Source organism: Desmodus rotundus, chromosome 2 (assembly GCF_022682495.2).
Source record: "Desmodus rotundus isolate HL8 chromosome 2, HLdesRot8A.1, whole genome shotgun sequence".
NCBI lineage: Eukaryota > Metazoa > Chordata > Mammalia > Chiroptera > Phyllostomidae > Desmodus > Desmodus rotundus.
The window spans coordinates 19305194-19332285 of NC_071388.1; the positions used below are offsets into that span (position 1 = coordinate 19305194).

The 27092-nt window shown below is 36.3% G+C and overlaps 1 protein-coding gene across 1 annotated transcript; it reads left to right on the forward strand.

Moving 5' to 3' along the window:
• Positions 1–26699, forward strand: AADACL2 (arylacetamide deacetylase like 2). Its single transcript, XM_024560203.3, has 5 exons — positions 1–402; positions 3287–3509; positions 9795–9864; positions 10770–10941; positions 25265–26699. Exons 1-5 carry the CDS (start codon positions 262–264, stop codon positions 25865–25867), a joined length of 1209 nt encoding a protein of 402 aa, XP_024415971.2. The 5' UTR covers positions 1–261; the 3' UTR covers positions 25868–26699.
• Positions 26700–27092: the final 393 nt, after the last annotated feature.

Below are 27092 nucleotides of genomic sequence, written 5' to 3' on the forward strand. Positions count from 1 at the left end.
AGGGTGAGAAAATAGTATGGGCGTTTTTAATTGCATGCTAGTGAGATAAGCATGGACTGACAATGTATGTGTGTCTCCAAGTCAGTGTAAGTTCAAGTTTCTACGGATGTTGTAATCTTTGACTTGGAAAGTAGCTTCCGGTTATTAAGAAATTCATATTACCTGAAAGGGTTCTCAGTCTACCCTTGTTCTGCTACTTATTACTCAGTATTAATGGGAATAGTTTAATCTTAGCACTGGGATAATACTGGAAAAAAGAATATGACAGGGTTCAAAGCTCTCTGTTTGGGGCTGTTTTGTGTTCTCTGTGCCACGCATATTCATATACCCATACCAAGCAACATCGAAGAACGCTGGAAAGTAATGGCCTTGGATGCAATTGCTAGAACATGTACATTTATGGTAAGATCATCATTTTTTTTCCTGAGTATTGGGGTGCCTTGTTAACTGAAAACCAGTACTTATAAATTTTCTATTAATTATCTTTTAAAATAAGTATTGCTTATGTCTTTGAATAAATCAACTCCATGAAATTAAATAAATTAAAATTGTTGCATCTGCACAAAACAGAGTGAGACAGAATTTTTATTTCCAAAGAGTTTATGTTTAAATATAAAGACTCCATATATTGTGATAGGCATACAATAAAAGGTATTGTTGAAGGGGAAATTTTGAAGTTTATTTGGTAACTTGACTTACATTTGAGTTTTCAGGGACAACCTAGTCCTATAAGTACCTCATAGTACAGAGATAAACGTGATTGATATTTATACCTGTTTGATGTTAATATAAGGCTCTTACTATTTCGATACCTTCTATTGTCCATCTTCAATTCTAAATCACTGGGTTTCAGAGATTGTCTGACTTGAAATATGCATGGTAGGTTGTGAGTTCTAGCAAAAATAGCTCCTTGGTAAGGGGGGGATATGGTTATAAACAAACATTCTTGAGGTTTTACAATGTATAGACTCGTTATAACGTATACCTCTGCTCACCCCCACTATCCTTCAATTATTTCTACAGTTTATAGAGGAGGAAAAGGAGGTTCAAAAGAGTTCGTGCAGCTAGAAATTGTCAACTCCAGAATTTGAACTCAGGACCGCCTTATTTCAAAACCCATACTCTTGCTGCAAAACCAGGAGGCCCCTGAAAGGTCCTCTGATGATAGTAACATTACTTACTGGGCTGAAAGGAGAAGGCAACAAGAGCAGCAGATGATCAGAGAAGAGGGAACACTCCATGGTATAAGAGGGAGAGGCTTTCCCATGGAGCTTTATAGAGTGGACAACAGTTCTCTGAAACACCAGCCAGTTCCTGTCTGTGCCTGCTAAGTCCTGATATTTTTCTCTCATATCACTTGCAGGGGCTCACTTGCACCATAACTGTCTTCCCAATGCTCTCACTTCTTCATTTAACATAAAGTGAAAGAATATGTGGGTTCAAAAGTGCCAGTTCCACAGAGGAACTTGACTATTAATAGTTATCTTACTTGAGTATTTCATATGTATTTAAAACTCAGAGAGACTGATACTGATATCATCATCTAAATTACAACATTAACAGCACAGCCAACTCTAAAATTCTACTTTTACTTTCTCAGCTACAATTATTCTTACCCATCTATAATAAAATAATATGTTTTTATGTAAAAAACATTTTATGTTTTTGATATCATAATGTATTCCCCTTTATTTAAAAAATTAAGGAAAGCACCTATATAATTACTTTAAAGATTATTCTAGTAAAATTAACAATCTAGCTGTTGTAGGGCAATTTTATTGTTGTTAATACTAAATTTTGTAACTCAATGTTATACCAGTAAGAAACTTAATATTTGAACATATGATATGGAAGTAAAAAATTAAGTTCTTGGTAAAATGGCCTTAAAACTAAACACAGTACTATGTACTAATATGTTAAATTGGAAGACAGAGTTTGGTAGAAACAGGCCCAATTCTAAAAATCTTCCTTAACTCTTCATGTAATTTTTTTAATGTTAAAAAGAGGATACTAATAATAAATACTTTGCAGCATTGCTCTGAGAACTAGAGATCTTGTATACTAGAAGAGCACAAAATAATCTGTAAAGTGGTAGGTTTTGCTATTGTTCCATAAATACTTAAGTATGTATTAAAAACCAGGAAATTTCTTGGAAAATAAAAACAAAGCATTTTGCCAAAAATCTAATTTTTAAAAGCCAATGCACCAAATGAAAATTAACCTAATTTAACAGTTTACCAAAAACTTGCTTTAAGGGGCTTTTATGTGACTTTATTCAAAAATTCATCTTAGTGAGGAATACTTAAAAAACAGTTAAAACAAGATGTTGTGGGCCAGACACTCTTCTCCAGTGAATTGAACATCCTAATTCATTTAAAACCTTCTAAAATTCACTGAGGAACCTAATTATTGTTGTTATTATTGCAATTGTACAGATCAAAGATATTGAAGTGTGCAGAGTAATTTGCTTAGGTCATAACCAGTCCAGGTGTTGTAAGAGGCTGGTCTAGAAAAATGGATGCAATTTGGCTTCAGTATTTACTGACTGTAATTTATAGTTCCTGTACGCTTCTTCATCATTAAAGTATAGGGTTGGATGTTCTCTAAGACCCTCTACTACCTTAAACTTTTTGGAATAATTGCAGTGATAAAGGCTGTTTAATGTACTATTGACCATGCATTTTCTAAGGGTTTTCCTTTGAATAAACTGTCGAGTGACATGTCACAAGGGTCCAGGAGAAGCTGATCAGAAATACCAAGGAGAGAGTTTGTTTTCCAATGATATCAGATGTGGGATTGGGAATTGGGAGAGTGGAAAGGCAGTAAACAGGAATTATTTGTAATTGAAAACCAGAACATTTGAGTCATTAGTAGAGTAGTCATAAAACAATACCTAAAATTCTGGATCAAATAAAATTAAAAATAACAAAAAAGAAAAGGTGACAGTAGAAAGAGAAAGAAAAGAAAAGAAAGAAAGAGAGAGAGAGAGAGAAAGATGTTATAAGACCTCAAATTTTTTCAGATAAGAATTTATAATTAAGTAATAATTATGACAGGCATAAAATAAACTGTCAGTAAATTGCAACTTTTGAATGAGACATTTATCAAAACCATAATTCTTGAGATTTTCAAAGGCAATAAAGTTATGCAACAAGAGCTACGGAGCATTATTTGGAAGTAATTTTATAAACATTCTGTTTCTGTTTATTTTGTTTATGTTTTCATTTTCCTTTTATACGCATTTGATGTTATTTAAATGTGAAAATGTTTACTTTTGTTATTACAGGGTAGGTGTTTTGAAAATATAGGTGTTATGAAATTTGAAGAGTTCATTTCCATGATATTCAGGCTGGATTATACCCAACCACTTTCCGATGAATACATCACGGTGACTGACACAGCGTTTGCTGGTGTTCCAGTACGTTTGTACTTGCCAAAGAGAGAGTCGGAAACCCCAAGACGAGCTGTAATCTACATTCACGGTGGTGCTTACTGTTTTGGAAGTTTCAGTAAGTTCATCATATAAGTAAAAAGTGTAACTGTCTATAAATTTTTGCTATAAGAACTATTTTATATAAATATACATACTTGTGTGTAAGTATGTATACATACTTACATATGTACTCATATACTATATGTAAGCATAGCTTTAAACTTTAAGTATCTAATAAAGAGACAGACATGCCTAACAAAATATATCATAGAGATCGTCATTTCCATTGTGTTTTGTTTTGTTTTTTGGTAAGCATTTTCTTCCCAGCTTTTTTTTTTTATTGAAAGAACTTATATCAAATGAGTAGGACATGAACAAGTCAATTAGTAAACTTTTTTTCTTTGGGATCAAATTGTATTCGGGAACAGAAACGAAGTGGTGTGGATGTTTTCAACAGTAAATCGAAAGCAAATGCTGTTGGTTGCTACAAGAATAGTTTGTGGTTACTATTAACAATAATGCTAACAGTAGAAAAGTCTAGAATAGGCTTTCTTGGCTCAATTGTAAAAGAAACACACAAAATAGAACTATCTAATAATAGACTCTTCTCATGAAGTCCAGTGTCCCTACTTATGTCTGGTGATGATTCTAAGAGGCAAATATTGAAGATTCAAAACAAGTACATGAACAAATTTTCCTTTTTGGAAAAATCATAGAATGGTGGTAGTATTTAGGGGGGCTCTGTTCTATTTAATTAAAATAATAACATTAAACAAGTGAGTAGAATTGAGGAAAAATAAATAGCTTATGAATGAATTTTTCACCTTTTGTCTTTCTCTCAGCCTCACTTGATTCTAAGTAGTTTGAGAATCTTAACATATAAGCAATATATTAAGCAACAATTAACCAAATATTAGCAATAAGGATTAGTCAAAGAGAAAATAAGCATGAAAAATTAATGAAGCACAAAGTCTTTGATTAATATGCAAAATGCTAAAATAGTTAAGCTGCAATTTTGACTTTCTAGTTTTCTCCTCTCTAGCTTTTTGACAACTAACATATTGGAGGGGGAACCATAATCAATTCCAAAATTTACAGTGACTTGTCAAAATAAAATAATTTAGATGACTTGAATAGAGGATAAAGACTTTATTCAGCTGAGATTCAGGAAGCAGTTAAAGACCATATGGCTTCTTAGTTGAGGGATTTTTTAATAGGCTGGGAAAAGTCGAATACGTGCCCACATTTTAGCTCAGGCAGCATCATTCAACTCTAACAAAAACTCATGGTGGGGATCAGGCATGTGTGTGCTCATGTCCCATGCTTGCTTTGATTGGTAGAATCATGAAAACCATCATAGGGTATTGTTTTTGCAAACCTTATGTTTTACCAACTACTCAGTGTTTACAGGGTAGGGAAGATGGTAGCAATGCAGGAAAAAATAAGGAGGAAAATGTAGAAGGCCATAGGGAACAGGGACCCTCTATCATGTTTGTTTTATTCCTTTCACAGTCCACAAAGTGGAAACCAAACACAATATAAAACTAAATGATTTCCGGAATTAGATGAGAAATTTAGTTTTTTTCATCCTGGAAAAAGACTTTCTATTATATGAAGAACATATATTGATTTTTATGATCCTCCTTATAAATATATGCTGGGAGCATAGCTATAGACATATAAGTAAAAGCAATTGTAGGGGCAGGAAATAGGGTGAAATAAAAGGTAAAGAATCTGTTGGGATGTGATTCAGAGGTGACTGTTACAATAGCCAGTGAAGCAGGTGTTCTGTATATCCTCTGGGAAATACTAGAAAAATTGTTTTCATAAAGATTTTGAACAAACCCAAAAAAGTGAATTCAAAACCACTGTGACAAGGGAGGGAACAATGGTCCTTTTCTACTGCTAGTAAGATATAAAACTTTAAGGCCTCCAACTTTCGTGCCTCAGAATCAGCTAGAAGGCTTGTTAAAATTCTGCCCCACCTGCAGAAGTTTTGATTAAGTAAGTAAATCAATGGGGGGGGCTGAGAATTTGCTTTTCAAATTGATTTCCAATTAATGCTGATTCTACTGATCTAGACACCACACTACGCTGGGAACCACTGCCACCTGTTGTCCTGCTGTGGCTCAGACATCCTGTCCCTTGTAGCTCATCAGTTCTGTCTCTCCTCTTGTCAATGACCGTTCTGAGTCTGCGTCACTCCAGGCCTCTTCGTGTTACCATAGGTAGTTAACTAGTTATTAATAAGCCCCAAAGGGAATTAGACTTTGAGTTTCATACACTGGGAAGCATGAGCCTGTTTGCTTGACCACAAAGCTATAGTTTCACATGCCAGAGATCATAGCATTGCTCCACCAAGAAGATTAACACTCCTCCCTTCTCCCTTCCAGTTCAGGACTATTGGAGGGCACAAGAGGAGGTTCTTGACCACAGAGCCCTGTCAGTATAATAGGGCCTTCTATCAAAAAGCTCACAAAAGCTTAGGAAGTGATTGGCTATTTTTAAAAGGCACTTAGTCCATCCCAAATCCAAGCTAATACAATCCCAGGGGAACAAAGAAATACTCTCTCTCTCTCCACCTCGGTGACCCACACTTGCCCTGCTCATTGTGCACCTTCTTGTCCAGGACCATGTGACCGTGTGGGTCTAGCAGCTGCCAGAGCCAGCAGCAGACTGCATGGGATCCAAAGGACGGAGCTTTAATATGAGGCAGAAAGTCTGAACATTGGCTTTTGTTTTGGCCTTGCTGAGGACACAGTTGGACTTTTTCCATGGTGGGACGGAAACAGATAGGAAATTAGAAACCCAGGGGGCCACTTCTATTTCCACCTGAATAAACTTTGCACATCACAGTCTCCCATGTGTGGGTCCCTGGAATGCTTTCTTCATGATCCCATGGAAGAGCTTGATTTCACTGGCCATATCAGCTCCTCCAGTTAGCTAGAGATCAAACTTACTGCTATTTCAGAGGAAATAGGGGACGTGAGGGATTGTATATCCTCAAACTTTTGAACACTTGATCGCTTTCTAGTCCTTTTCCTTTTCTTTTTGGATTAATTTCTATGCACTGTAAGCTCTTGTCCTTCCTTATTTCCTTATTTTCCACCCTTTAATTAGTTCCTCATGCTCTATAATTTACTGCACTTGATGACAACCACTCCTTTCTCCTTTTTGATGTTCACTGATCCTCCTTTTGTTATGACAAAATATCTCCTGCATTTTCTCTGCCATTCATTCTTTTCTCAATCTCTCTTTTCCACCTCTCATTTGAAAAACAAACAAAATGACTGGTTGTTTATATTCACTCCTTGTGTGTATTCTTGTCCCCTAGAATTTAACCTCTACCTTCCAGTTTCAACTAACTCTACACACTCTCTTTCCTAATTCCTATTTTCTCCAAATACCCACATGATACTGACAACCAGTCTGGATCTGCTAAACAGCAATTATTGTCAATTCTTTACAGTTCCTTAATGCTCACATTAAGTTACAACATCCCATGCATTCCCTTTTTGAATATTTCGACCTCATTGACACAAGTTAGTACTTCATGATCTTTTACAGATGTTCCTTTCTGATGTCTCTGCCTTTCTCCTACTCAACTTTATTTCATCTTCTATATTTAGTACTCTGGACCTCTCTAACATGCAAACCTGATTATACAACTTCTTTGTTTCAATTTTCAGGGACTTTCATCATTTAATGAAATAAATCTAAACCCCTTAGCATAGTGCTCAGATTTCCATGTTCTTACATTCTTTAACTTTCTTGTCCCTGCCAATGCAATGCTTCCCTTCATAATTTTATTTCTACTATACCGAGCTGCTTTCAGTCCCCCAAACACTCCATGCATTCTCATTTCTCTCCATGACTATGCTTTCTTAGAATGTCTTTCAGCTCTCACTTATAGAAAACTCTATCATCTTTCTGTGTTTAGGTATGTACACTTTCACATTTCACCTTACCTAAATAGTGAGCACGTGTGTATATGCATATATGCGGATGTGTGGATGTGTGTGTGTGCAGTCTCCCCTGGTTCTAAAAGATTTTAGCAATGCTCCTGTGTATCCACTGCAGCTTGTACAGGCTTGATGGCAACAATTCCTGTTGTTTCATAATTGTGTTGCATGCTTGTTTTAGCATCTCCCTGTAAGTGGCATCATCTCTTAGCATCTAATAAAGCACTCCCCAGTAAATGTTCAACAAATGTCTTCTGGGAACAAAAAATTGAATGATTGAATGGACTTCTGTTATTATCCAAAATTTTTCCCAGTGCTTTTCTCTTATGTCTTTTTCATCTCCTTAATGTTTTCAGTAAATTAGATTTTATCTATAATTCAATTTATATTGGGCTTTAAGATGGTCAAAATATTCTGCTTCTTTTTAAGATATATTAAATACCAAGTTAACTTCATTTGACTCCAAAGAGAAAAATTAATTCTGCAGAAGTTTTAATAAGGTCTGTGAAATACCCAAGTGTTCATATTCATATTATTCAGAACTCCCTAAGGGAAGAGAAATGCCCACCGAGGGGAAATATCACTTTGGAATTTTAAATTTGAAAATAACAATTCAAAAAATACTTAGAAGTTTTTCTCATTATTAGATTGATTTCCCTTTCATTGTCAAGGGTAGTAATTGTGATCAATAATTTCTAAAAATGTGAGAATTATTATTATTCAAGAAATAACTCTCCAACATCATTCTCAGTTGAATTCCAGTTGAGTAGTATTTTCTATATCTTTGTTTTATATGTGCATATCATTTGTTTTTGGATCTCCCATAATTCATACAGGCAAACTATAAATGACTTAGATACATTTTATTTTTTTGAAAAATCAGGATAGACACACCACTATTTTCTGGTACTTACAAATATTGATTTCCCTTTTTTTCCTTAGGCTTTCTATTTTTTTAAATTAAAATTTGCCAAAGTTGCTTTAAGAATTAAGAAATACTTTTTTAAATACTCTAGTAGACTTTTTCCATACTGTTGTGTTGAGTTTTCAACATTTACCCTCTTGTTTTCTGGTTTCTGTCTGGGTCCTAAAATTGCTATAAATTCAAAATAGACACAGGAAAGAGGAAAACATGACCCGACAACGTACACCAGCAAATATTGTGTGCGTTTGGACAGCTTAAGATACAGAATGGAGAACAAAAACTTGAATTGACTTATTGTAAGGACAAAAAAGCTTTGGGAGATAAAAATAAAAACGTATTTGAAAGACATCATTGAGGGACTTGAAATGCAAGTGTCTGAAGGTCCTTGTGTCTTGTATATTGCGGTCTTCATTTATACAGTGTCTTTTCTCAATAATTATCAATTCTGCCTCTAATGAAAACATGATTTTTCTATCTAAAGTGCTAGGTGATTCGTTTTTCTGATTTTGAGGTTGTTACATACCTAGTATTTAATTTGACATTTTGATAATGTGCAGCAGACTCCTTCGAAAGTTTGGAATTTAATCACAACTGTCCAATTCTCTGAATTTCTATAATCTTGTGATACATAAAGTAATAGCAGATGTCATAGATTTGCCGAAGTGTTATGGCCAGGGCACTGGCAAATTGGCTTTGTGGGTACATGGAGACAGATGTGGGCTGTTTGTGTGTGTTTGTGGGAGAGGAGATGGCTTGAGTGCCAGGCATGCCATAACCGAAATGTACATCTAAGTCCACGCACTGACTTGCCAGAGGATCTCTCAAAATCTAGTTGCTTTTCCTTAGACCTGGTCTTAAAAGCCAAGATTATTGGGCCATTTCATGATGTCTTGAATTTGGAGAAAATGAAGGTTTTAAGGAAATATGTTATTCAGTTTTTAGATAGTCAATACATCCATTACGTTGCTGTTTATCTGAGTTCTAAACTATACACAGAATTCAAATAAATAGAAGTCAGAACATAGCCGCTATTTCTAGTGAAGCTTGGAGAATGTGCGTTTAGGTGTTGTTAAGTCAGAGAGATTAACCCACCTGCAGTGGCTGGAGCTGCTGAGCAATCACACACCTCCTGCCTCTGAAACTTGCTGCCTGGAGGAGCAGAGCACCAAACCACGGCAGGTTCTTGGGAGGATCATTGTGTATACACAGCAAATAACAAGAGAAAATTAGAATGGGCTGCGTGTATTTCAACTTCCCAAAGCACCAGTGGATAATTGAAGGGAATGACTGAAGTCTCATTCCTATAGTGTTGTACTGATTCAGGTCCCTCTGCATAAAAACAGGGAGGGGAAGAGGTTGCTTGTAAGACTCAAATCACATTTCCCCTCCCACCCCCCATCCCAGTTTATAGCTATAACTTTTAAGTTGTTTTTTCGCTACAGGGAGTACTTTAACATTTATGTCTTCATTTCAGAGCAGACGGGTTTCGACTTCCTCAACAGATGGACAGCAAACAAACTTGATGCCGTTGTTGTGGCAGTGGAGTAAGAGAGTGATTTTTTTTGGCTACTATGATTTTTGCTTTTAGAAAGTAGAGGGTTTTATTACAAAATCAAGTCAGCTATGCCTCAGATATAATGTTTTTAAGCTAATGTATTTTATTTTGTCACCATCATAACATTAAGCAGACTTAAAGGATTGTCTCACCAACATTTAATGTTAAGTGCAGATGTTTACAAATTTTCACATTCTGAAGAACAAAAAAATAGTTAGCTGTGAGAAGTGTTCTATAGAGGTGTTGTCTTGTTTTTACTTGTGCACATGTATGAGAAATATCTACTTGTATATGTATAAAAGAATTTAGTGATACTGTGACTTCTAAATGTATTTACCAGAAACTACCAAGATTTCTAGCATATTTAAATGTTATTTCTATGTCAAAGTTTGTATCTGGATTCAACCCCTGGGCATTATCCACGGTGAGTTATTTGCATTACAGTGTGTAGAACTTTTACCTACTGAATAAAAGACCTTGAAAAAATAGGACATTGCCTAGAATATGTTTCAGATCTTCGGCCTTCAAACATTGATGGTGCTTTTCAAATATTTTTTTAATGTTTAAATCGCCAATTACATTGAGAATATGATGTAAGCTATAGAGTATCATCAATCCGAAATGGGCTAAAATTCATGGTTACAATATCAGGCAGTTCATAACACTCCCCTTACCCCTCACATGCAATGCCATCCATCTACCTGAGATGTGATGTTGAAAACTTTATGTAAGTTTTTATTTTTTCATATACTAAAAATCTCAGGTTTGATTTTTAGAAGATTAAGCAATAAAACATGGTATTAAATGGCATCTGTTTGCTACTTAAAAGCTACACAGACACATAGAACTATAATGGTACTTTATTAAACTGTTTAAATTTTTTCTTTTTTAAAGCTACAGACTAGCTCCCCAGCACCGCTTTCCAGCTCAGTTTGAAGACAGCATCACTGCAGTCAAGTTTTTTCTTCAGGATAAAATTCTTACAAAATATGGAGTGGATCCCACCCGAGTATGTATTTCAGGAGACAGTGCTGGAGGCAGGTTAGCTGCAGCAGTAACGCAACAGGTACATTACATTATTCTTTTTAAAAATTTTTTATTTATATTTTTCAATATTTTATTTATTTATTTATTTACTTTTGTTTTTGAACTACTCTTTTTTTATTGTTGTTCAAGTACAGTTGTCCCCATTTCACCATCATCCCTCCCCTCCTCCCCACCCATGCCCAGCTCCCCCCCTCCATCCAACCCCCTTTGGCTTTGTCTTTGGGTCCTTTATCCCCTCCCACATCCCCTCAGGTTACTGTCAGTTAGTTCTTTATTTCAGTGTCTCTGGCTATATTTTCCTTGCTTGTTTCTTTTATTGATTAGGTTCCAATTACAGGTGAGTTCATATGGTATTTGTCTTTCACCCCCTGGCTTATTTCACTTAGCATAATGCTCTCCAGATCCATCCATGCTGTTGGAAAGGGTTGGTGCTCCTTCTTTCTTTCTGCTTTGTAGTATTCCACTGTGTTTTTGATCCATTCATTTGTTAAGGAGCACTTAGGTTACTTCCAGCACTTGGATGTTGTAAATTGTTCTCCTATGAAATTGGGGTGCATAGGTTCTTTTGCATTGGTGTTTCAGGATTCTTTGGGTATGATCCCAACAATGGTATTGCTGGGACAAAAGGCAGTTCCGTTTTTCGTTTTCTGAGGAAATTTCATACTGTTTTCCACAGTGGATGCACTAGTCTGCATTCCCACGAACAGTGTACTAGGTTTCTCTTTTCTCCACAACTTCACCATCACTTGCTGTTTGTTGATTTGGTTATGATGGCCATTCTGACCACTACGAAGTGGTATCTCATTGTGGTTTTAATTTGCATCTCTTTGATAGCTAGTGATGCTGACCTTCTTTTCATATGCCTCTGGGCCCTCTGTATGTCCTCCTTGGAGAAGTGTCTGTTTAGGTCCTTTGTTCATTTTTTAATTGGGTTGTTGTCTTCCTGGAGTGGAGTCCTGTGAGTTCTTTATATGTTCTGGAGATCAAACCCTTGTCTTAGGTATCATTTGCAAATGTATTTTCCCATACTATTGGTTCCCTTTTCATATTGCTGATGTTTTCATTAGCCATGCAGAAGCTTTTAATTTTTATAAAGTTCCGTTTGTTTATTTTTTCCTTTATGTCCCTTGTTCTAGGGGACATATCAGTAAAAATATTGCTGCATGAAATATCCGAGATATTCCTGCCTATGTTCTCCTGAAGGACTTTTAGGGTATCACAACTTTTATTTAAGTCTTTTATCCAACCTAAGTTTATTTTTTGTGTATGGTGTAAGTTGGTGGTCGAGTTTCATTTTTTTTGCATGTAGCTGCCCGGATCTCCCAACACCATTTGTTGAGGAGTCTATTTTTACTCCACTTTACTCTCCTTCCCCCTTTGTTGAATATTCATTGACCATAGAGACTTGGTTTATTTCTGGGCTCTCTATTCTGTTCCATCGACCTATGTGTCTTTTCTTATGCTAGTAACCGACTGTTTTGATTATTGTGGCCTTGTAATATTGTTTGATATTAGGTATTGTGATCCTTTCTACTTTGTTCTTCTTCCTCAAAATTGCTGCATCTTCAGGGTTGTTTGTGGTTCCATATAAAATTTTGAAATATTTGTTCTATATGTGTGAAATATGTCATTGGTATTTTAATAAGGATTGTATTGAATCTATAAATTGTTTCAGGTAGTATGGACATTTTGATGATATTAATTCTTCCAATCTATGAACATGGTACATGCTTCCATTCCTTTCTGTGTTCCTTGATTTCTTTCTTTAGTGTTGTGTAGTTTTCTCAGTACAGGTCTTTTACCTCCTAGGTTGGGTTTATTCCTAGGTTCTTTATTTTTCTTGTTGCTATAGCAAATGGGATATTTTTCCTGATTTCTGTGTCTGATATTTCATTGTTGGTGTATAAAAATGCCTTCAATTTCTGAATATTGACTGTATCCCACTGTTTTTCCAATGCACTTATTAGGTTGAGTAGTTTTTTAGTGCAGTCTATAGGGTTTTCCATGTACACTATCATGCCATCTGCAAACAGTGACAGTTTTACTTCCTCCTTTCCACTTTGGATGCCTTTTCTTTCTTTTTCTTATGTCATTTAATTCTGATTTGATCTTGGTTATTTCCTTCTTTCTACTTGCTCTGGGATTTGTTTGTTGTTGTTCCTCCAGTTCTTGTAGATGTAGGGTTAGGTTGTTTTACTTGAAATATTTCTTTTTCTTTCTTCTTCTTCTTCTTTTTTTTTTTTTTTTGTAGGCCTGTAGTGCTATTTACTTCCCTCTCAGGACTAACTTTGCTGTGTCCCATAAGTTTTACACTGTTATGTGTTCATTTTCATTTGTTCCCAGAAACTTCTTGATTTCTTCCTTGATCTCATTATTAACCCACTCATTGTTTAATAGCATGCTATTCAATCTCCATGAATTTGAGTGTTTTTGAGTTTTTTCTTTGAGGTTAGTTTCTAATTTCAGGCCCTCATGGTCTCAGAAAATGCTTGATATTATTTCAATTTTCTTAAATACGTTGAGGCTTATTTTTTGTCCTATCATATATTCTATCTTTGAAAATGTTCCATGTGTATTTGAAAAGAATGTGTGTCTTGCTTTTTGGGGATGAAAGATTCTATAAATATCAGTTAAGTCCATTTGATCTAGGGCACTGTTCAATGCCACAATATTCTTGTTGATATTTTGTTTGGAAGCTCTATCCATTTTTGACAGTAAGGTGTTAAAATCCCTTAGTATAAGTATGTTGCTGTCTATAGCTTTCTTGAAGTCCTCCAAGATTTTCCTTATATATTTAGGTGCTGCTAAGTTGGGTACATATATGTTTACAATGTTTATTTCTTTTTGATAATTTCTTTCCTTCAGTATTATGAAGTGTCATTCTGTGTCTCTTTTTATGGACTTTGTTTTGAAATCTATTTTGTCTGATAGGAGTATTGCTACATCAGCTTTTTTTGCCTGTCTACTTTCTGGGAATATTTTTTTCCAACCCTTCACTTTCAGTCTGTATAGGTCTTTTGCTCTGAAATAGGTCTCTTGTAGGCAGCATATGTGTGGGTCATGTTTTCTTATCCATTCAGCTACCCTATATCTTTTGTTTGGAGCATTTAATCCATTTACATTTAATGTTTTTATTGATAGGTATGCATTCATTGTCATTTTATTCCTTTCGTACCTGTGTCCCTCTCTCTCACTTTTCCTTCCTTTTCTGAAAGGTCCCTTTAGCATCTCTTGTAATGCTAATTTGGTGGAGGTATATTCTTTCAGCCTTCTTTTGCCTGTAAAACTCCTTATTTCACCTTCTATTTTAATTGAGAACCTTGCTGGGTAGAGTGGTCTTGGTTACAGGTCTTCGCTTTTCATTACTTGGAATATTTCTTGCCATTCCCTCTGGCTGGTAGTGTTTCTGTTGAGAAATAAGCTGCTAGCCTTATCAGGGCTCCCTTTAATGTTATTTGTTGTTTCTCTCTTGCTGCCTTTAAGATTCTCTCATTGTCTTTAAAATTTGGCATTTTAATTATGATGTGTCTTGGAGTAAGCATCTCAGAGGCCTGAGGTCTCTTTCAACCTGAACTGATCTGCTGTGTATTTGAAATAATATGTCACTTATTTGAAGGATGTTGCTGGTGTGGGTAGGATGTATAATGGGGAAAGGAAATTGGAGACTCTCCCCACCTTCAGATTCTTATACTAGTTGCTATGCCAAGTCACGTAGCATTCTGATCTTTATTTTTATCAAAAGCTAGTTTTGTGGATGTAGAGATTCTGAAAATTGTCCAACAATTACCCAATAATTACAATGATTGAGCAACCCTTGCCACACTTATAATTTCTACATATATACAATGGAATATTTGTTTGGTTATATAAGTGAAGAAAGCTTTTGAAATGATGATTACATGTAGCCATAGAGAGTTATGAAGATATAAAGACCCACTTCATAGCTTTCCAGCAAGGTAATCTTAAATATTAACACAGCCACCAAAAATAAATGCAATTCTAAGTAAAATTTGTAGGGCAGTACAAATTGTTCTCTTGAAGTAAATTAAAATTTGACATTAGTTTATTCTTTGAATTAATTATACCAGAACATAATATACAGTTAAGTTTCTAATCTATATGTTCAAAGAGATTGTTATAGCTGACAATATTGCATTAGAAACTCAGTGCACTGTAATAATATAAAAAAGTGATTTCCTTCACTTTTTCTGATTTTTTTTTATGATTAAACTTTAAGTTACTTGTCTTTCATGGTATGCTAAACTTTCTACATCTGTTATATTTTCATTAAGAAGTTTTATTTTCTGAACTAGGTTTATTCTTTTTTTAAGGTGTTATTTATTTATTTTTAGAGAGAGGTAAAGTGAGGGAGAAAGAGAGGCAGAGAAACATCAGTGTGTGGTTGCCTCTCATGTGGCCCCCACCGGGGACCTGGCCCACAACCCAGGTATGTGCCTTGACTGGGAATCAAACTGGCGACCCTTTGGTTTGCAGCCCGCACTCAATCCACTGAGCTACACCAGCCAGGGCTAGATTTATTCTTGATATGGGTTAACAGAACTAACTTTTACTTTATAATTATTCTAAACTTTTTTCCTAACATTTCATGACCTTATGGCTAATAGTATGTTATGGAATTATAGAATGAAAATCTCAGTTTCAATAAGAATGCACCTCAAAGAGATCATTATTGTTGTATACTTTGAGAACACTACAGCAGAATATGTTAGATTTATTTTTCCTACATATATACAAAAATAACTCAATATTTCATATAGAATTCACAATATAAAAAGATGTTCTCATGGATTAGGTAGTTTCTTCTGTGATTTTCTTTTGTGGACATTGTCCATTTATCAGTTATGTTCCCTGTTGGGAACTGCCCTGCCTGGTTTCAGAAGCTGTAAACCCCCATGGTTAAGGCTGAGTGAGAGACCTTGGGACTCTAAGCCACTAAGGAGACAAAGCTTATCTCCCTGGCAGGGGCACCACCTCTGTCCACCATACTTCACCCTGCTCGGCCCCCAGTGCATGACCAGTTAGCCAATGACGGGTAAGATTCCTCAAGGGAGGGACGACCTAAGACAGGCATGGTCACAAATAGGCCCTCAGGGAAGGACTTGGGGAGCTATAGAAAAAAGGGGTGATGGACCTCACCTCTCGGCTCTCACATAGCCTGAGTCCTCGTTGTGTCTGCATGAGTCTCCTAATCTTTTGGTTGCCTTACTTCCCCTACACAACTTAAGCCTGAAACAATGCTGGAGGTGTGTGCAGCCCTGTGCTGAAAAAGGTGGGTTCCTCGGGGTGATCAGGCCTAAGAAAGAACGCATAAAATCCTGTGAAACCTACTTTGCTAATACCCTCAATTTAAATGATAAGGATCCGAGCACGAAGTGAGTTTGTTCCCCAAATTTTTACAGCCCTTTAGCTATCTGACCCTGACTCTAAATAAGCCCTCATAGTTCTTTGAATGTTATCTATTGTTTGATCATTATTGCCTGATGATGATTGCTGTAGATATACACCCTGTATTTCTATGCAAATTAAACCCAATAAAAGCCCATTAAGGAAAAGGCTCCTGGTCCTTCTCCTTTGAGAGACCGGTCACCTTTCATCCCCAAGCAGATCATGTCTTGGTAGACTTATTCTCATCTGTGGTGGCCAGGGGCAGGGGGGGTGGGGGGGGGCGGCCTGCAGGTGGAACCCCCTACATAGTTCCTGTTATTGAAAGTAAGTGAACTTGTCACCTATAATTCTGGGATTTTCTGGCAATGTCAAATTATGTATCCTAACTCATTAATTAACATGCCAATCACAATGATCTGGATGTTCACAATAATTAAGGAAACTTTTCTGGACATAATTCCTCAATCTTTAATTAAGATTTAATTAAGAGGAACAAAATTTTTTAAATCTAATCAAAGCATTTAAATCCAATTTCATAGTCATCTCACCCAGTTTTATTTTAAAGTAATCTATGAATTGCTTTTTATTAATCTAGGGTTCTAAACATCTTTTTAACTTCAGAAAATAATGTGAATTTATTTATACTTTGAAGTAATTACTAAGTCCTACTCTCTTTAATTTCTAAAAACCATGTATTCCAATATAGATAATTTAAAGAGGAAGCTGGATACAAGGGAGATGTATTTATTAAAGTTTATAGTCTTGGCCTTTCTTAATGTAGCATTCTTACTAATTTGGATCATTCGTCTTAAGTTGGCAATGTGGCCTTGTGGTCTGATTTGCAACAGTTCTCTGTGGCCTCTCAGGGCCACACTTCTATGGCCACATATGATCTTACACGTTTGACACTTAAATTTCTTAACAGTTTCTTTATAAAACAGCCTTAATAATAAATAGTCATCAGAAATGGTAATTAATGATGATGCTTTAAGGAAAATTTGACATTCAGCACCCTTGGATTTGGGACGCTACTTTCTGCAATTTTTATCTCTGTAATAATAACAACAACATCTCTGGGTTACACAGGCTACCTGACCTCCACGGAAAACAAAAATACTTGTCTTCTGTTACTTTGAATCTTGCATCATTGTTGTTCTGGAAGCTTCTATCCATCTGTGCTAATAGGATCAAGATGAATTGCATAAGCCACTGCCACCATTGGTTGGATAAAATTTTTGCTAAAAAATTCAAGCTAATTGAATATTTTTTTTTAAATTTTTAATTGGTTAGATCTTGAACTGAGTAACCCTAAGACCAAGGGAGATTCCTCAGCTCTTCTATCATGGATCAGTTAATTTGCTCTCTCTGTATCTGCCTAATAGATTACCTGTCTCAGGAAAGCAACTTGTCTTGGGGTGTATATCCTCATCTCAGGGTAAGAAGTATCTCAGCAAAATTACTACATTAAAAAAATTGGCTAACCTCTTCAGTCTGTAAAACTGAAATACCTTTATCAATAGTGCTGGTGAAGGCTGAGGTAAACAGGGCTTTGAAATTATTATCTTTTAACATTAGAAAGCTTTTTACTGATGCATTGTGATGGAGGTCAATTTGGCAGAGAAAAGCATAAAAAGTTATTTGGTTCCAACCTGACATCAGAAATTCAACCATCATAATTTTGTTTTTCCTTTCAAATTATATAATGTCTTTTCATCATTTAAAACACTTGACAACTTTTGTCTGAGAAAACTTTTTCTTGCCATGAGGTTGATAATGGCACTTTCTCTGTTCTCCTCTTATTTTTCTTCCACTCAGTTTTTTTGTGAGAAAACTCCTTTTTACTCTCCCTGGTATTTCCCAGGGCTCAACTCTTGGGTGGTCCTGTCTTTTATCCTTCTCTCTCCACGGTGCCATGGCTCAGCTCTGAGTTCTCATCTACCTGCTGCAGGCTCTCACATCTATGTCTTCCACTCCCACGGCTGTCCTGAGATCAAACCCTATCTATATCCCTGAATAGTTTTCCCCACCTGGATGTTCCATAAGCTCCAGAACGTCTCCAGGAAGACCTCCTCCATATACCTCTGTATTGTCTGCAGCAGTTTATACATAGTTACTGTATAGAAAATATCCCCAACTAAACTCAGAGTGTTTTGAAATCTAGGACAATATTTTTAATCTGTTTGCTTCCAAATGCTGGCATCATACCTGCACACCTCCTGTCTTCTTTCTTTACCTTTCAAAATACCTCAGGGCTTGGCCTCCACCTCTCTTCACCCTGTTTTACCTGATTAGCTACTTTCTCTAGCCTGTCCCATTTACAACATAACACCATTTCACAATTTACCCTCAATGTTTCTTTGTGGGGGAAAAAATGTACAAAGTAAATAAAGACACTAATCCTACACACACTGGAATGAGCAGCAATGATTACTCATCTTTGGAATTAGGTTGGTTTTGTCCTTTGCCTGAGAAGAGTGTAGGTGGATTCATTTTGTCCCCTACCTGTTTATGTAGTCACTGTTTCTTTCTTTGAAACTTGGTAAAAAAGAAAATGGAAGAAGTCCATAAATGTTACTTCAGAGGAAAAAGGAAAGTATGGTAAATGATGAGGCAAGAAAGTTTCACAAGGGCAAATTGTTGAGAGGTCTTGTTATTGATTGATTTTTTACTTAACATCCAGAGCATTGCAAAGTCATTGAAAAGTTTTAATCCCATTTGTATTTTTTAAAACTATTGTCATTGCAAATGAAGAGTAAATTGGAAGTGGGGAAAGAGTGGAAAGCAGAGCGTAAGGAAAGAATTGAGGTATTAACACAAAACAGAGAGTGTTGCAGATGAGGAAGTGGCTATGGGAATAGAGAAAAGTGGATGAGCTAGTAAAATAAAAGAGGTGGGATCAACAGGCCTGATTTGATTTGGGGGGGAATGAAGAAGAGGAGTCAAGTAAGGGTGATGAGAAGGGGGTGTTTTGTAACATATAAAAGAATAAATTCAGTGTGATTCACTAGCCAGAGTGTCCCACCTGTAGCAACTGCTCACTGAATAGTAGCAATTATGATTTCTCAGAAAGTATAGGGGTTCTGATACAAAGTGAACTTCGGAGAGTGAGGCTTGTGTTTGAAAGTAGAGGTGGGTTGGTCAAAAGAGAGTCTATTCAAGAGAAACAAGATGAATGAAAATAGTGAGAATTAGGTAGCAGACCAGATTAAACAAGTGATTGAAATGGTAAGAAGAAGCGGTGTATGACAATGGTCCTCTACTGTGTAGTAATATTTAAATAGAGTTGAAGGGGAAGGTATGTTTTTCAGAAGACTCTACAGTCTGAGCCATGGTTTATTCAGGAGTTCCTGAGATGTTCATTCAGTTCAGGCACCATCTCTGCATCCTCAAACAGAAATGAAGCTGACCATGCATTTCCTATGGTGTGCCTGCTGGACCAATACATATTTTTTGAAGCATTCTAAGAATAAGCTTTTGGGTTCCTTTTATCAATTTCTAAAATTATTTTTAATAAATTTATTTTTTAGTTACAGTTGCCACAATATTATATTTTTTCAGGTATACAACATAGTAATTAGATATTCATATATGAGTACTTTATGAAGTAATCAACCTGATAAGTCTAGTATTTATCTGACACCATATATAGTTAATACAATACTAAACCAAGCTTGCACCTCAGGAAACATTCCTACTGTTGTATGATCTTTTTAATGTATTGCTGTATTCAGTTTACAAAACCAAGCTGGCTGTAATTTGGGGGGTAGTCTTTTTTGTGTGGTTTTAGTATCAGGGTAATACTGGCCTCATAAATTGGGTTTTGGAGACTTCCCTCCTCTTCAACTTTTTGGGATAGTTTGAGAGGATAAACATTAATTCTATCTTGAATGCTTGGTGAAATTCACCTGGGAAGCCCTCAGGTCCAGGACTTTTGTTTGTTTACCAGTTTTATTTTGTTACTAGTTATTGGTGTGTTTAGATTTTTTTTTCTTGCTCATTCAGTCTTGGATGAGCATATGTCTCTTGGAATTTGTCCATTACTTCAAGGTTGTTCAATTTGTTAGTATATTATTTTCCATAGTATTTTTATAATCCTTTGTGTTTTGTGTTCATTATCATTTCTCCTCTTTCATTTCTGATTGTATTTATTTGGACTCTCTTTTTTTTCTTCATGAGTTGGCAAAAGGTTTATTAATTTTGTAACTATTATAAAGAACCAGTTCTTGGTTTAATTCATATTTTCAATTTTTTAAAAAAATCTCTATTTCATTTATTTCCACTCTTCCTTCCACTCACTTTGGTATTTGTTATTATTATTATTATTATTATTATTATTATTATTATTATTATTATTTCTTTCTGGTTCCATTAGCTCTAAGTTTAGATTGTTTATTTGAGGTTTTTCTTATTTCTTGAGGTTGGCCTGTACTAACATAAATTTCCCTCTTGTGGTCATTGTGTTTTCATTTTCATTTGTCTCAAAGCTTTGATTTCTGCTTTCATCTCATTGGTAACCAATGTACTGTTTAGTAGCTTGTTATTTAGTGTCAGTGTGTTTGTTTTTTTAGTTTTTTCCCATATTGAGTTATAACTTCATACTATTATGATTGAAAAAGATGCTTGATATGATTTCAGTCTTCTTAAATTTATTGAGACTTGTTTTGTGGCTTAACATGTGGTCTATCCTGGAAACCATTCAATATGTACTTGAAAAGAATGTATATTCTGCTACTTTTGGGTGACATGTTCTAAAAGTACATATAAGTTCATCTGCTCTAACGTGTTCTTTAAGGTCATGGTTTATTTGTTGATTTCTGCCTGAATGGTCTATTCACTGATATCAATGAGGTATCAAAGTCCCTGCTACTACTGTGTTACTATGGGTCTCTCCCTTTGTGTTTGCCAATAGTTGCTTTATAGACTTAGGTGCTCTAAAGTTGATTGTATAGCTGTTGGATTGATTCCTTTCTAATTATAAAATGTCCTTCATTGTCTCTGGTTGTAGCATTTGTTTTAAAGTCTTAATGAAGCATCTGTGGACAAGCACTCGGAGTTTACTCTTTTGTCTTTCCTTAGGATTCTTTCAACTACGTCTCATGAGATTGAAATGGTTGTTGTGATGGGAGTAGCTGAACTGATTAGATATTGTAAAACTGGTATTATGTTGAATTAATACGGGACTGTGTATGTTATCCTTACTGTTGTGAATTGAGTATGGGATGTCACTTTGTCCAATCCCATGAAACCAATATTCATCATTAAAGCAATAACAATTTTATGTATATGTAAAAATAATTATTTTAAGTTTATGATCACTTCAGTTTGAACACCTTCCACAATCACTACAATCTATACTCACGTCTCATGTTTATGTTTTAGTCATTATTTTTTTCTTTCACTTGGTGTATTTGTATGTATCCCCTAATTTATTGTTGTAATTACACATAACCTTCTTACTTTTGTCCTTTAATCTTTGTACTGGCTTTATTGGTCAATACACTTTACAAAGTGTTTGTCTTTGCCAGCAAGATTTTTTCTTTGCTATATTTTGTTATTTGTATTTTTGATCTTTTCTTTTCCACTTAAAGCCTATAACATTTCTTGTAATACTGGTTTAGTGGTGAACTCCTTTTAGCTGTTGTTTGAGACAATCTTTATCTCTCACCTCTAACTACTAGCCTTGCTGGGTAGAGTAATCTTGGTTGTAAATCTTTGCTTTTTGTCACTTTCAATATCTTATGCTAATCCCTTCTGGTCTGCAAAGTTCCTGTTGAGAAATCAGCTGGCATCATGATGAGAGCTCCTTCCTACACAACTACTTTTCTCTTGCTCATTTTAAGATTCTTTCTCGTTTATAACCTTTGGCATTTTAATTATGATGTGTCCTGGTGCGCACTTCTTTGTGTTCAACTTATTTGGAATGTTACGCACTTTCTGGACTTATATAGCTATTTCTTTGCCAGGTTAAGGAGGTTTACAGTCAGTATTTCTTCAGAAAGGTTTTTAATTCCTTGCTCTCTCTCTCCTCCTTCTGAAACCCTTATGATGCATCCTCTTTTTTTTTCATTTTTGTAGCTTCCAGTTGGGAGTTTTCCATTACCTGGGCTTCCAGATACTGAGTCAATTCTCCAGTTTATCTAGTTGCCCTTGTTCCCTTCTGGTGTATTCTTGATTTCGGTTATTTTATAATTTATTTCTGATTGATTATCTTTGTTATCTAACTTATTTTACGTGTGGGTTTTCACTCTGTGGAAGTTCTCACTGAGTTCATCCACTCTTTCCCCAATTTTATTGAACATCTGTAACCATTGTCACAAGCTCTGTATCTAGCAGATTGCTTGTCTCCATTTTGTTTAGTACTTTTTCTGGAGCTTTGTCCTGTACTTTCATTTGGGGCATGTTTCTTTGTCTTCTCATTTTGGTGACTCCGTGTCTTTATTCCTGTGTATTAGGTGGATCTATTACATGTCCAGTACTGATAGAATGACCTTATGGAGAAGGTGTCCTGTAGAGCTCAGTGGCACAGTCTCCCTGGTCACCTGATCTGGGTGCTCCAGGGCTGTCACCTGTGTGTGCCCTCCTTTTGTACTTGGGCCTCGATTGTTGTCTATATGTCAGTGGGTCAGGCTAACTCTCAGGCAAACTGGCTGACTACCATAGATGAGCTGTTGTGCAAGGACTGACCCCATGGAGTGGGAGTCACTTTAGCAGGGCCTCTGGTGTATCTGGTGTGTCCAGTCTGCTCTCTTGGTGTATCTATTGTGAGGTTCACTGGGTGGGGCTCAGATGGAATCTGAAGCCTACCCTTGCATTTGTTGGGTCTGGAGCCTCTCAGGAGGAGCTCTGGTGTAGACCAAGGCTGGTTGCCACTTGTGTTGGACTTGGTGGTGCTTGGAAGAAGTTATGCCAGAAACAGAAGCTGGCTGTGACTTGTGCTGGACTTGAGACCTTTCAGTGGATGCAATGATGCAATCTGAGGCCTGTTGTCATTTGTGCTGGGCTTGCAGCTGCTTAGTTGGAGCTATGTTACAGGCCAAGACTGGCTCCACTTATGCCAGGTTTGGGGTCACCTGATAGGAGTTATAATGCAAATTGAGACTGATCATCACTTCTGCTAGCTTATGACCACTTGGCAGGAGTTAAAATGTAAGCAAAGGCCTTTTGCTGCTTGTGAGGGATTTTTAGACCTTTGAGAGAGTCTGTAGCATGAGCCTAGAGCAACCACTTCCATGGAATTTAAGGACTTTTAAAATAAAAGTCTTCAGCACATGACCAGGGGGTCCACCACTCATGTGGAGTTTGCAGTCCTTTGCGTGTGTCTACAGCATGAGCCAAGATAAGCCGTTCCTATGGAGGACCTTCTGGAAGAGGCTCAGGCCAGGCAAGGGAACTCAATTGGATGGGGTCTCAGGGAATCACTAGGTTAGGGTTGAACTATGTTTGCTAGGTTAATGGAGAGCATGGATTTGGGCAACCATTCTATGCTGGGCCAGCTGCTGGGAGGAGAATTCACAAAGGAACAATGGTCCTGCTAGTGATTCTGTTCCTGGAGAGAATAAATACCCCAAGCCTTGCACCTCCAGCTCTAACCCAGAATTTAGTCAATTTAGCTCTTCTCCATATATTCCTAGCACTTTTTGAGTGGCTGCCTCTGTGCAGGAACTTAAAGTAAATGATTTATTCCACTGGCCCTTTAAAAGCAGCATTTCTCAGCCCCCCTCAGACTTTTGTCTCTCTGGGATGCAATCACCACTGGTGTTTAAAGCCAGATGTCATGGTGACTCCTCTTCCCAGCCCTGAACTTGGGAGCCCAGACTGGAGCTTTAACTGAGATATCCCTCCTGTGTCTTACTCACCACGTGCAGGTGTGGGACCTGACCTTTCTGCCTCCCCACCCCTCCTCCCTGTCTCGATATGACTTCTTCGTATCATTAGTTATAGGAATTCTGTTTAGACAGTCTTCAGGTGTTCTCAGTGGTGGTGGTTCTATAATTTAGCTGTACATCAAAATTCTATAATTTTAATGTGATTGTGGAAGGAGGCAATCTCAGAGTTTACCTACTCTCTTACTCTGCCATCCTGACTGAAAGTTAAAAAAGAAGAAGTTATGCCTCAAAAAAATAAGAATTTTTACAAAGCTATAATATTTAGGGTTTTTTTCCACAGGTGATTTTTGACAAAAACCATATAATATTTCTCCCTCTTTTTTGTCTCCCCCTAGCCTACTCTACTGAACTCATTTTGTGCACTAACTCAATCGATGTCGGGGCATCCAATTTGCTAGAGCAAATCTAGCAATAGATTGAAGCCAGGTTGCTGCTATTTCTGTCATCATCTCAGACTGAAGATCTCACTGTGGTTGATGCTCCCAGACTTTCAAATCCCTCTTTGATACAGCTCAGTAGTGCCTAAAGTCCTGCCTGCTGTTTTAATTTTTTTTTAATTGAGACATAATTGATATGTAACATTACATTCGTGTCAGGTGTACAACACAATCGTTCCATACATGTAGATATTGTGGGTTGATCTCCATAATGTCTAGTTAACTCCCATCACCTCACATAGTTAACTCTTTTCATAGGATGAGAACTTTTCAGGTTTACTATCTTAGGAACTTCAAATATACAATGCAGTATTATTAATTATAGTCACCGTGCTGTACGTTATATCCTCAGAATTTGTGTATCTTTTAACTGGGAGTTTGTGTCTCTTCCTCTTTCTCACACAAAGTTTTAAAAACGTCACCATTAAAACTAACTTGACATTTTTTTCATGCCACTGAAAGACATTATACATATTGTGAAAATATTTATAATATAACGTTAGTTTATATAGATTTGTTTATCTTAATATTGCTTAAACTAATAAAATAAAATTTTCTCTTTCTGGTGTTTTGAAAGTCTTTGCCTTACAAAATGTTATCATGTGTTTTCCAGGTGCAGAATGATCTTGAAATAAAACATAAAATCAAGGCACAAGCTTTACTTTATCCTACCTTACAGATAATTGATTCTTATTTGCCATCTCTCAGAGAAAGTGAGAACGGCATCATTATCACACGGGAAATAGCCATAAAACTCTTGAGTTTATATCTCAGTGAGGATGAAACATTGCCCGAGGCAATGAGAAGAAACCAATATATGCCTGTGGAATCAAGACATTTGTTCAAGTTTGTTAACTGGAGCATTCTCTTACCCAAGAAATATAGGAAGGACCATGTTTATACTGAGCCAATTCTTGGAAGAACTAATTATTCATTGCCAGCACTTACAGATGTCAGAGTATCGCCCTTGTTGGCCAGTGATTCCCAGCTACAGAATTTGCCATTGACCTATGTTCTCACTTGTCAATATGATATTTTGAGAGATGACGGGCTTATGTATGTGTCAAGACTTCAAAATGTTGGAGTTCAAGTTACTCACGACCATATTGAGGATGGATTCCATGGAGCTTTATCATATATGACACCACCCCTGTATTTACATCTAAGTGCCAGGATAAGAGATATGTATATTGGTTGGCTGGATAATAATTTATAAATATTTATAAAATATATATGACCATCACTTAGTTGGTTGTAATTAGTGATATTTTGTAGTCATAGTGCAAAGAACAATGTCATTTTTGTTGTCTAAATCTAGATTTGAATCAGTTGTAATAATACTGCTTATCCTTGAACTAGTAAATTTTTTGACTCACAAAACCTGCATATGTCAAATGTTTGTAATCCTGTCTATTTTCCCATTACTTATAGTTATTATAAGTATGTTGGTCCTAATAGAGACCAATACTTATTAAAATTTAAAAGGAATAATACTGGCAAGTTACAGAAGACAATTTCTAGGCAAGCACAGAAATTGTAATTATAAGTGGGAAGAGAAAACATACGGGGAAAAAATGCAAAGTAATTGTATTAGTTTCCTGTGGCGGTTACTACAAACTTTGTGGCTTAAAACAGCACAAATATATTCTTAGATGTACTGGGCCTGAAGTCCAATATTAGTATCACTGGGCCAAAATTGAGGCACTGGCAAGAGACGTGCTCACTCTGAAGGTTCTGCACGGCTGTGCCCCTTGCACGTTCACCTGGTGGCTGCCAGTGTGTCTTGCTGTGAACAGATCACCTTCAGCACAGGGATCAGTATTTTCAAAACTCTCTCTGTTCCATCTTCACATGGTCCTTTCCTCTGCCTCCTCTTAGAAAGATACACGTGTTTGCATTCAGGGTCTATCCAAATAATCCAGAATAATTTCCCCATCTTGAGATTCTTAATTTAATTACATTCAAAAATACCCCCCCTTTGATCCCTATATAAGGTAACATCCAAAGGGATCAGGCTTTAGATATTTTGAGGAGGCTTTTTTTTTTTTAACATTTTGGTCAAATTTTATTTTTTTAAAGCAACAGGTCAATGTTATAATTCAATTTATCTAAATATACATTTGGCAATGTAGTATATAGTGAAAAAAATTTCTGCAAACACCCTCACACATATCATCTCAAAATACCCAAAAGGTAAATCACTTCTGCAAGCCTTTTGTTAACTGGACTCATGTAACTAAAACTGAAGATTTATTGGTGTGAAAAATATGTGTAGTACAGTAGTATGAATCTTGGGTATTGAGCATAATCGATTGAAACAAGAAGAGGTTAGAAATAAAGAGGTGGAAAAAGTGAGTGTGTGGGGGAGCATGTGTACCTATGGGGTGGAGGGGTGGGTGGTGAAAATATATACGCCGATTGACCTAAGAGCCACGGAGATA

Excerpts from the sequence above, each read along its gene's own strand:
- AADACL2 (XM_024560203.3), top strand. The coding sequence starts at position 262 with ATGACAGGGTTCAAAGCTCTCTGTTTGGGGCTGTTTTGTGTTCTCTGT. Across the intron at positions 403-3,286 it reads CTAGAACATGTACATTTATG|GGTAGGTGTTTTGAAAATAT; the intron begins GTAAGATCATCA and ends TTGTTATTACAG. Across the intron at positions 10,942-25,264 it reads CTGCAGCAGTAACGCAACAG|GTGCAGAATGATCTTGAAAT; the intron begins GTACATTACATT and ends TGTGTTTTCCAG.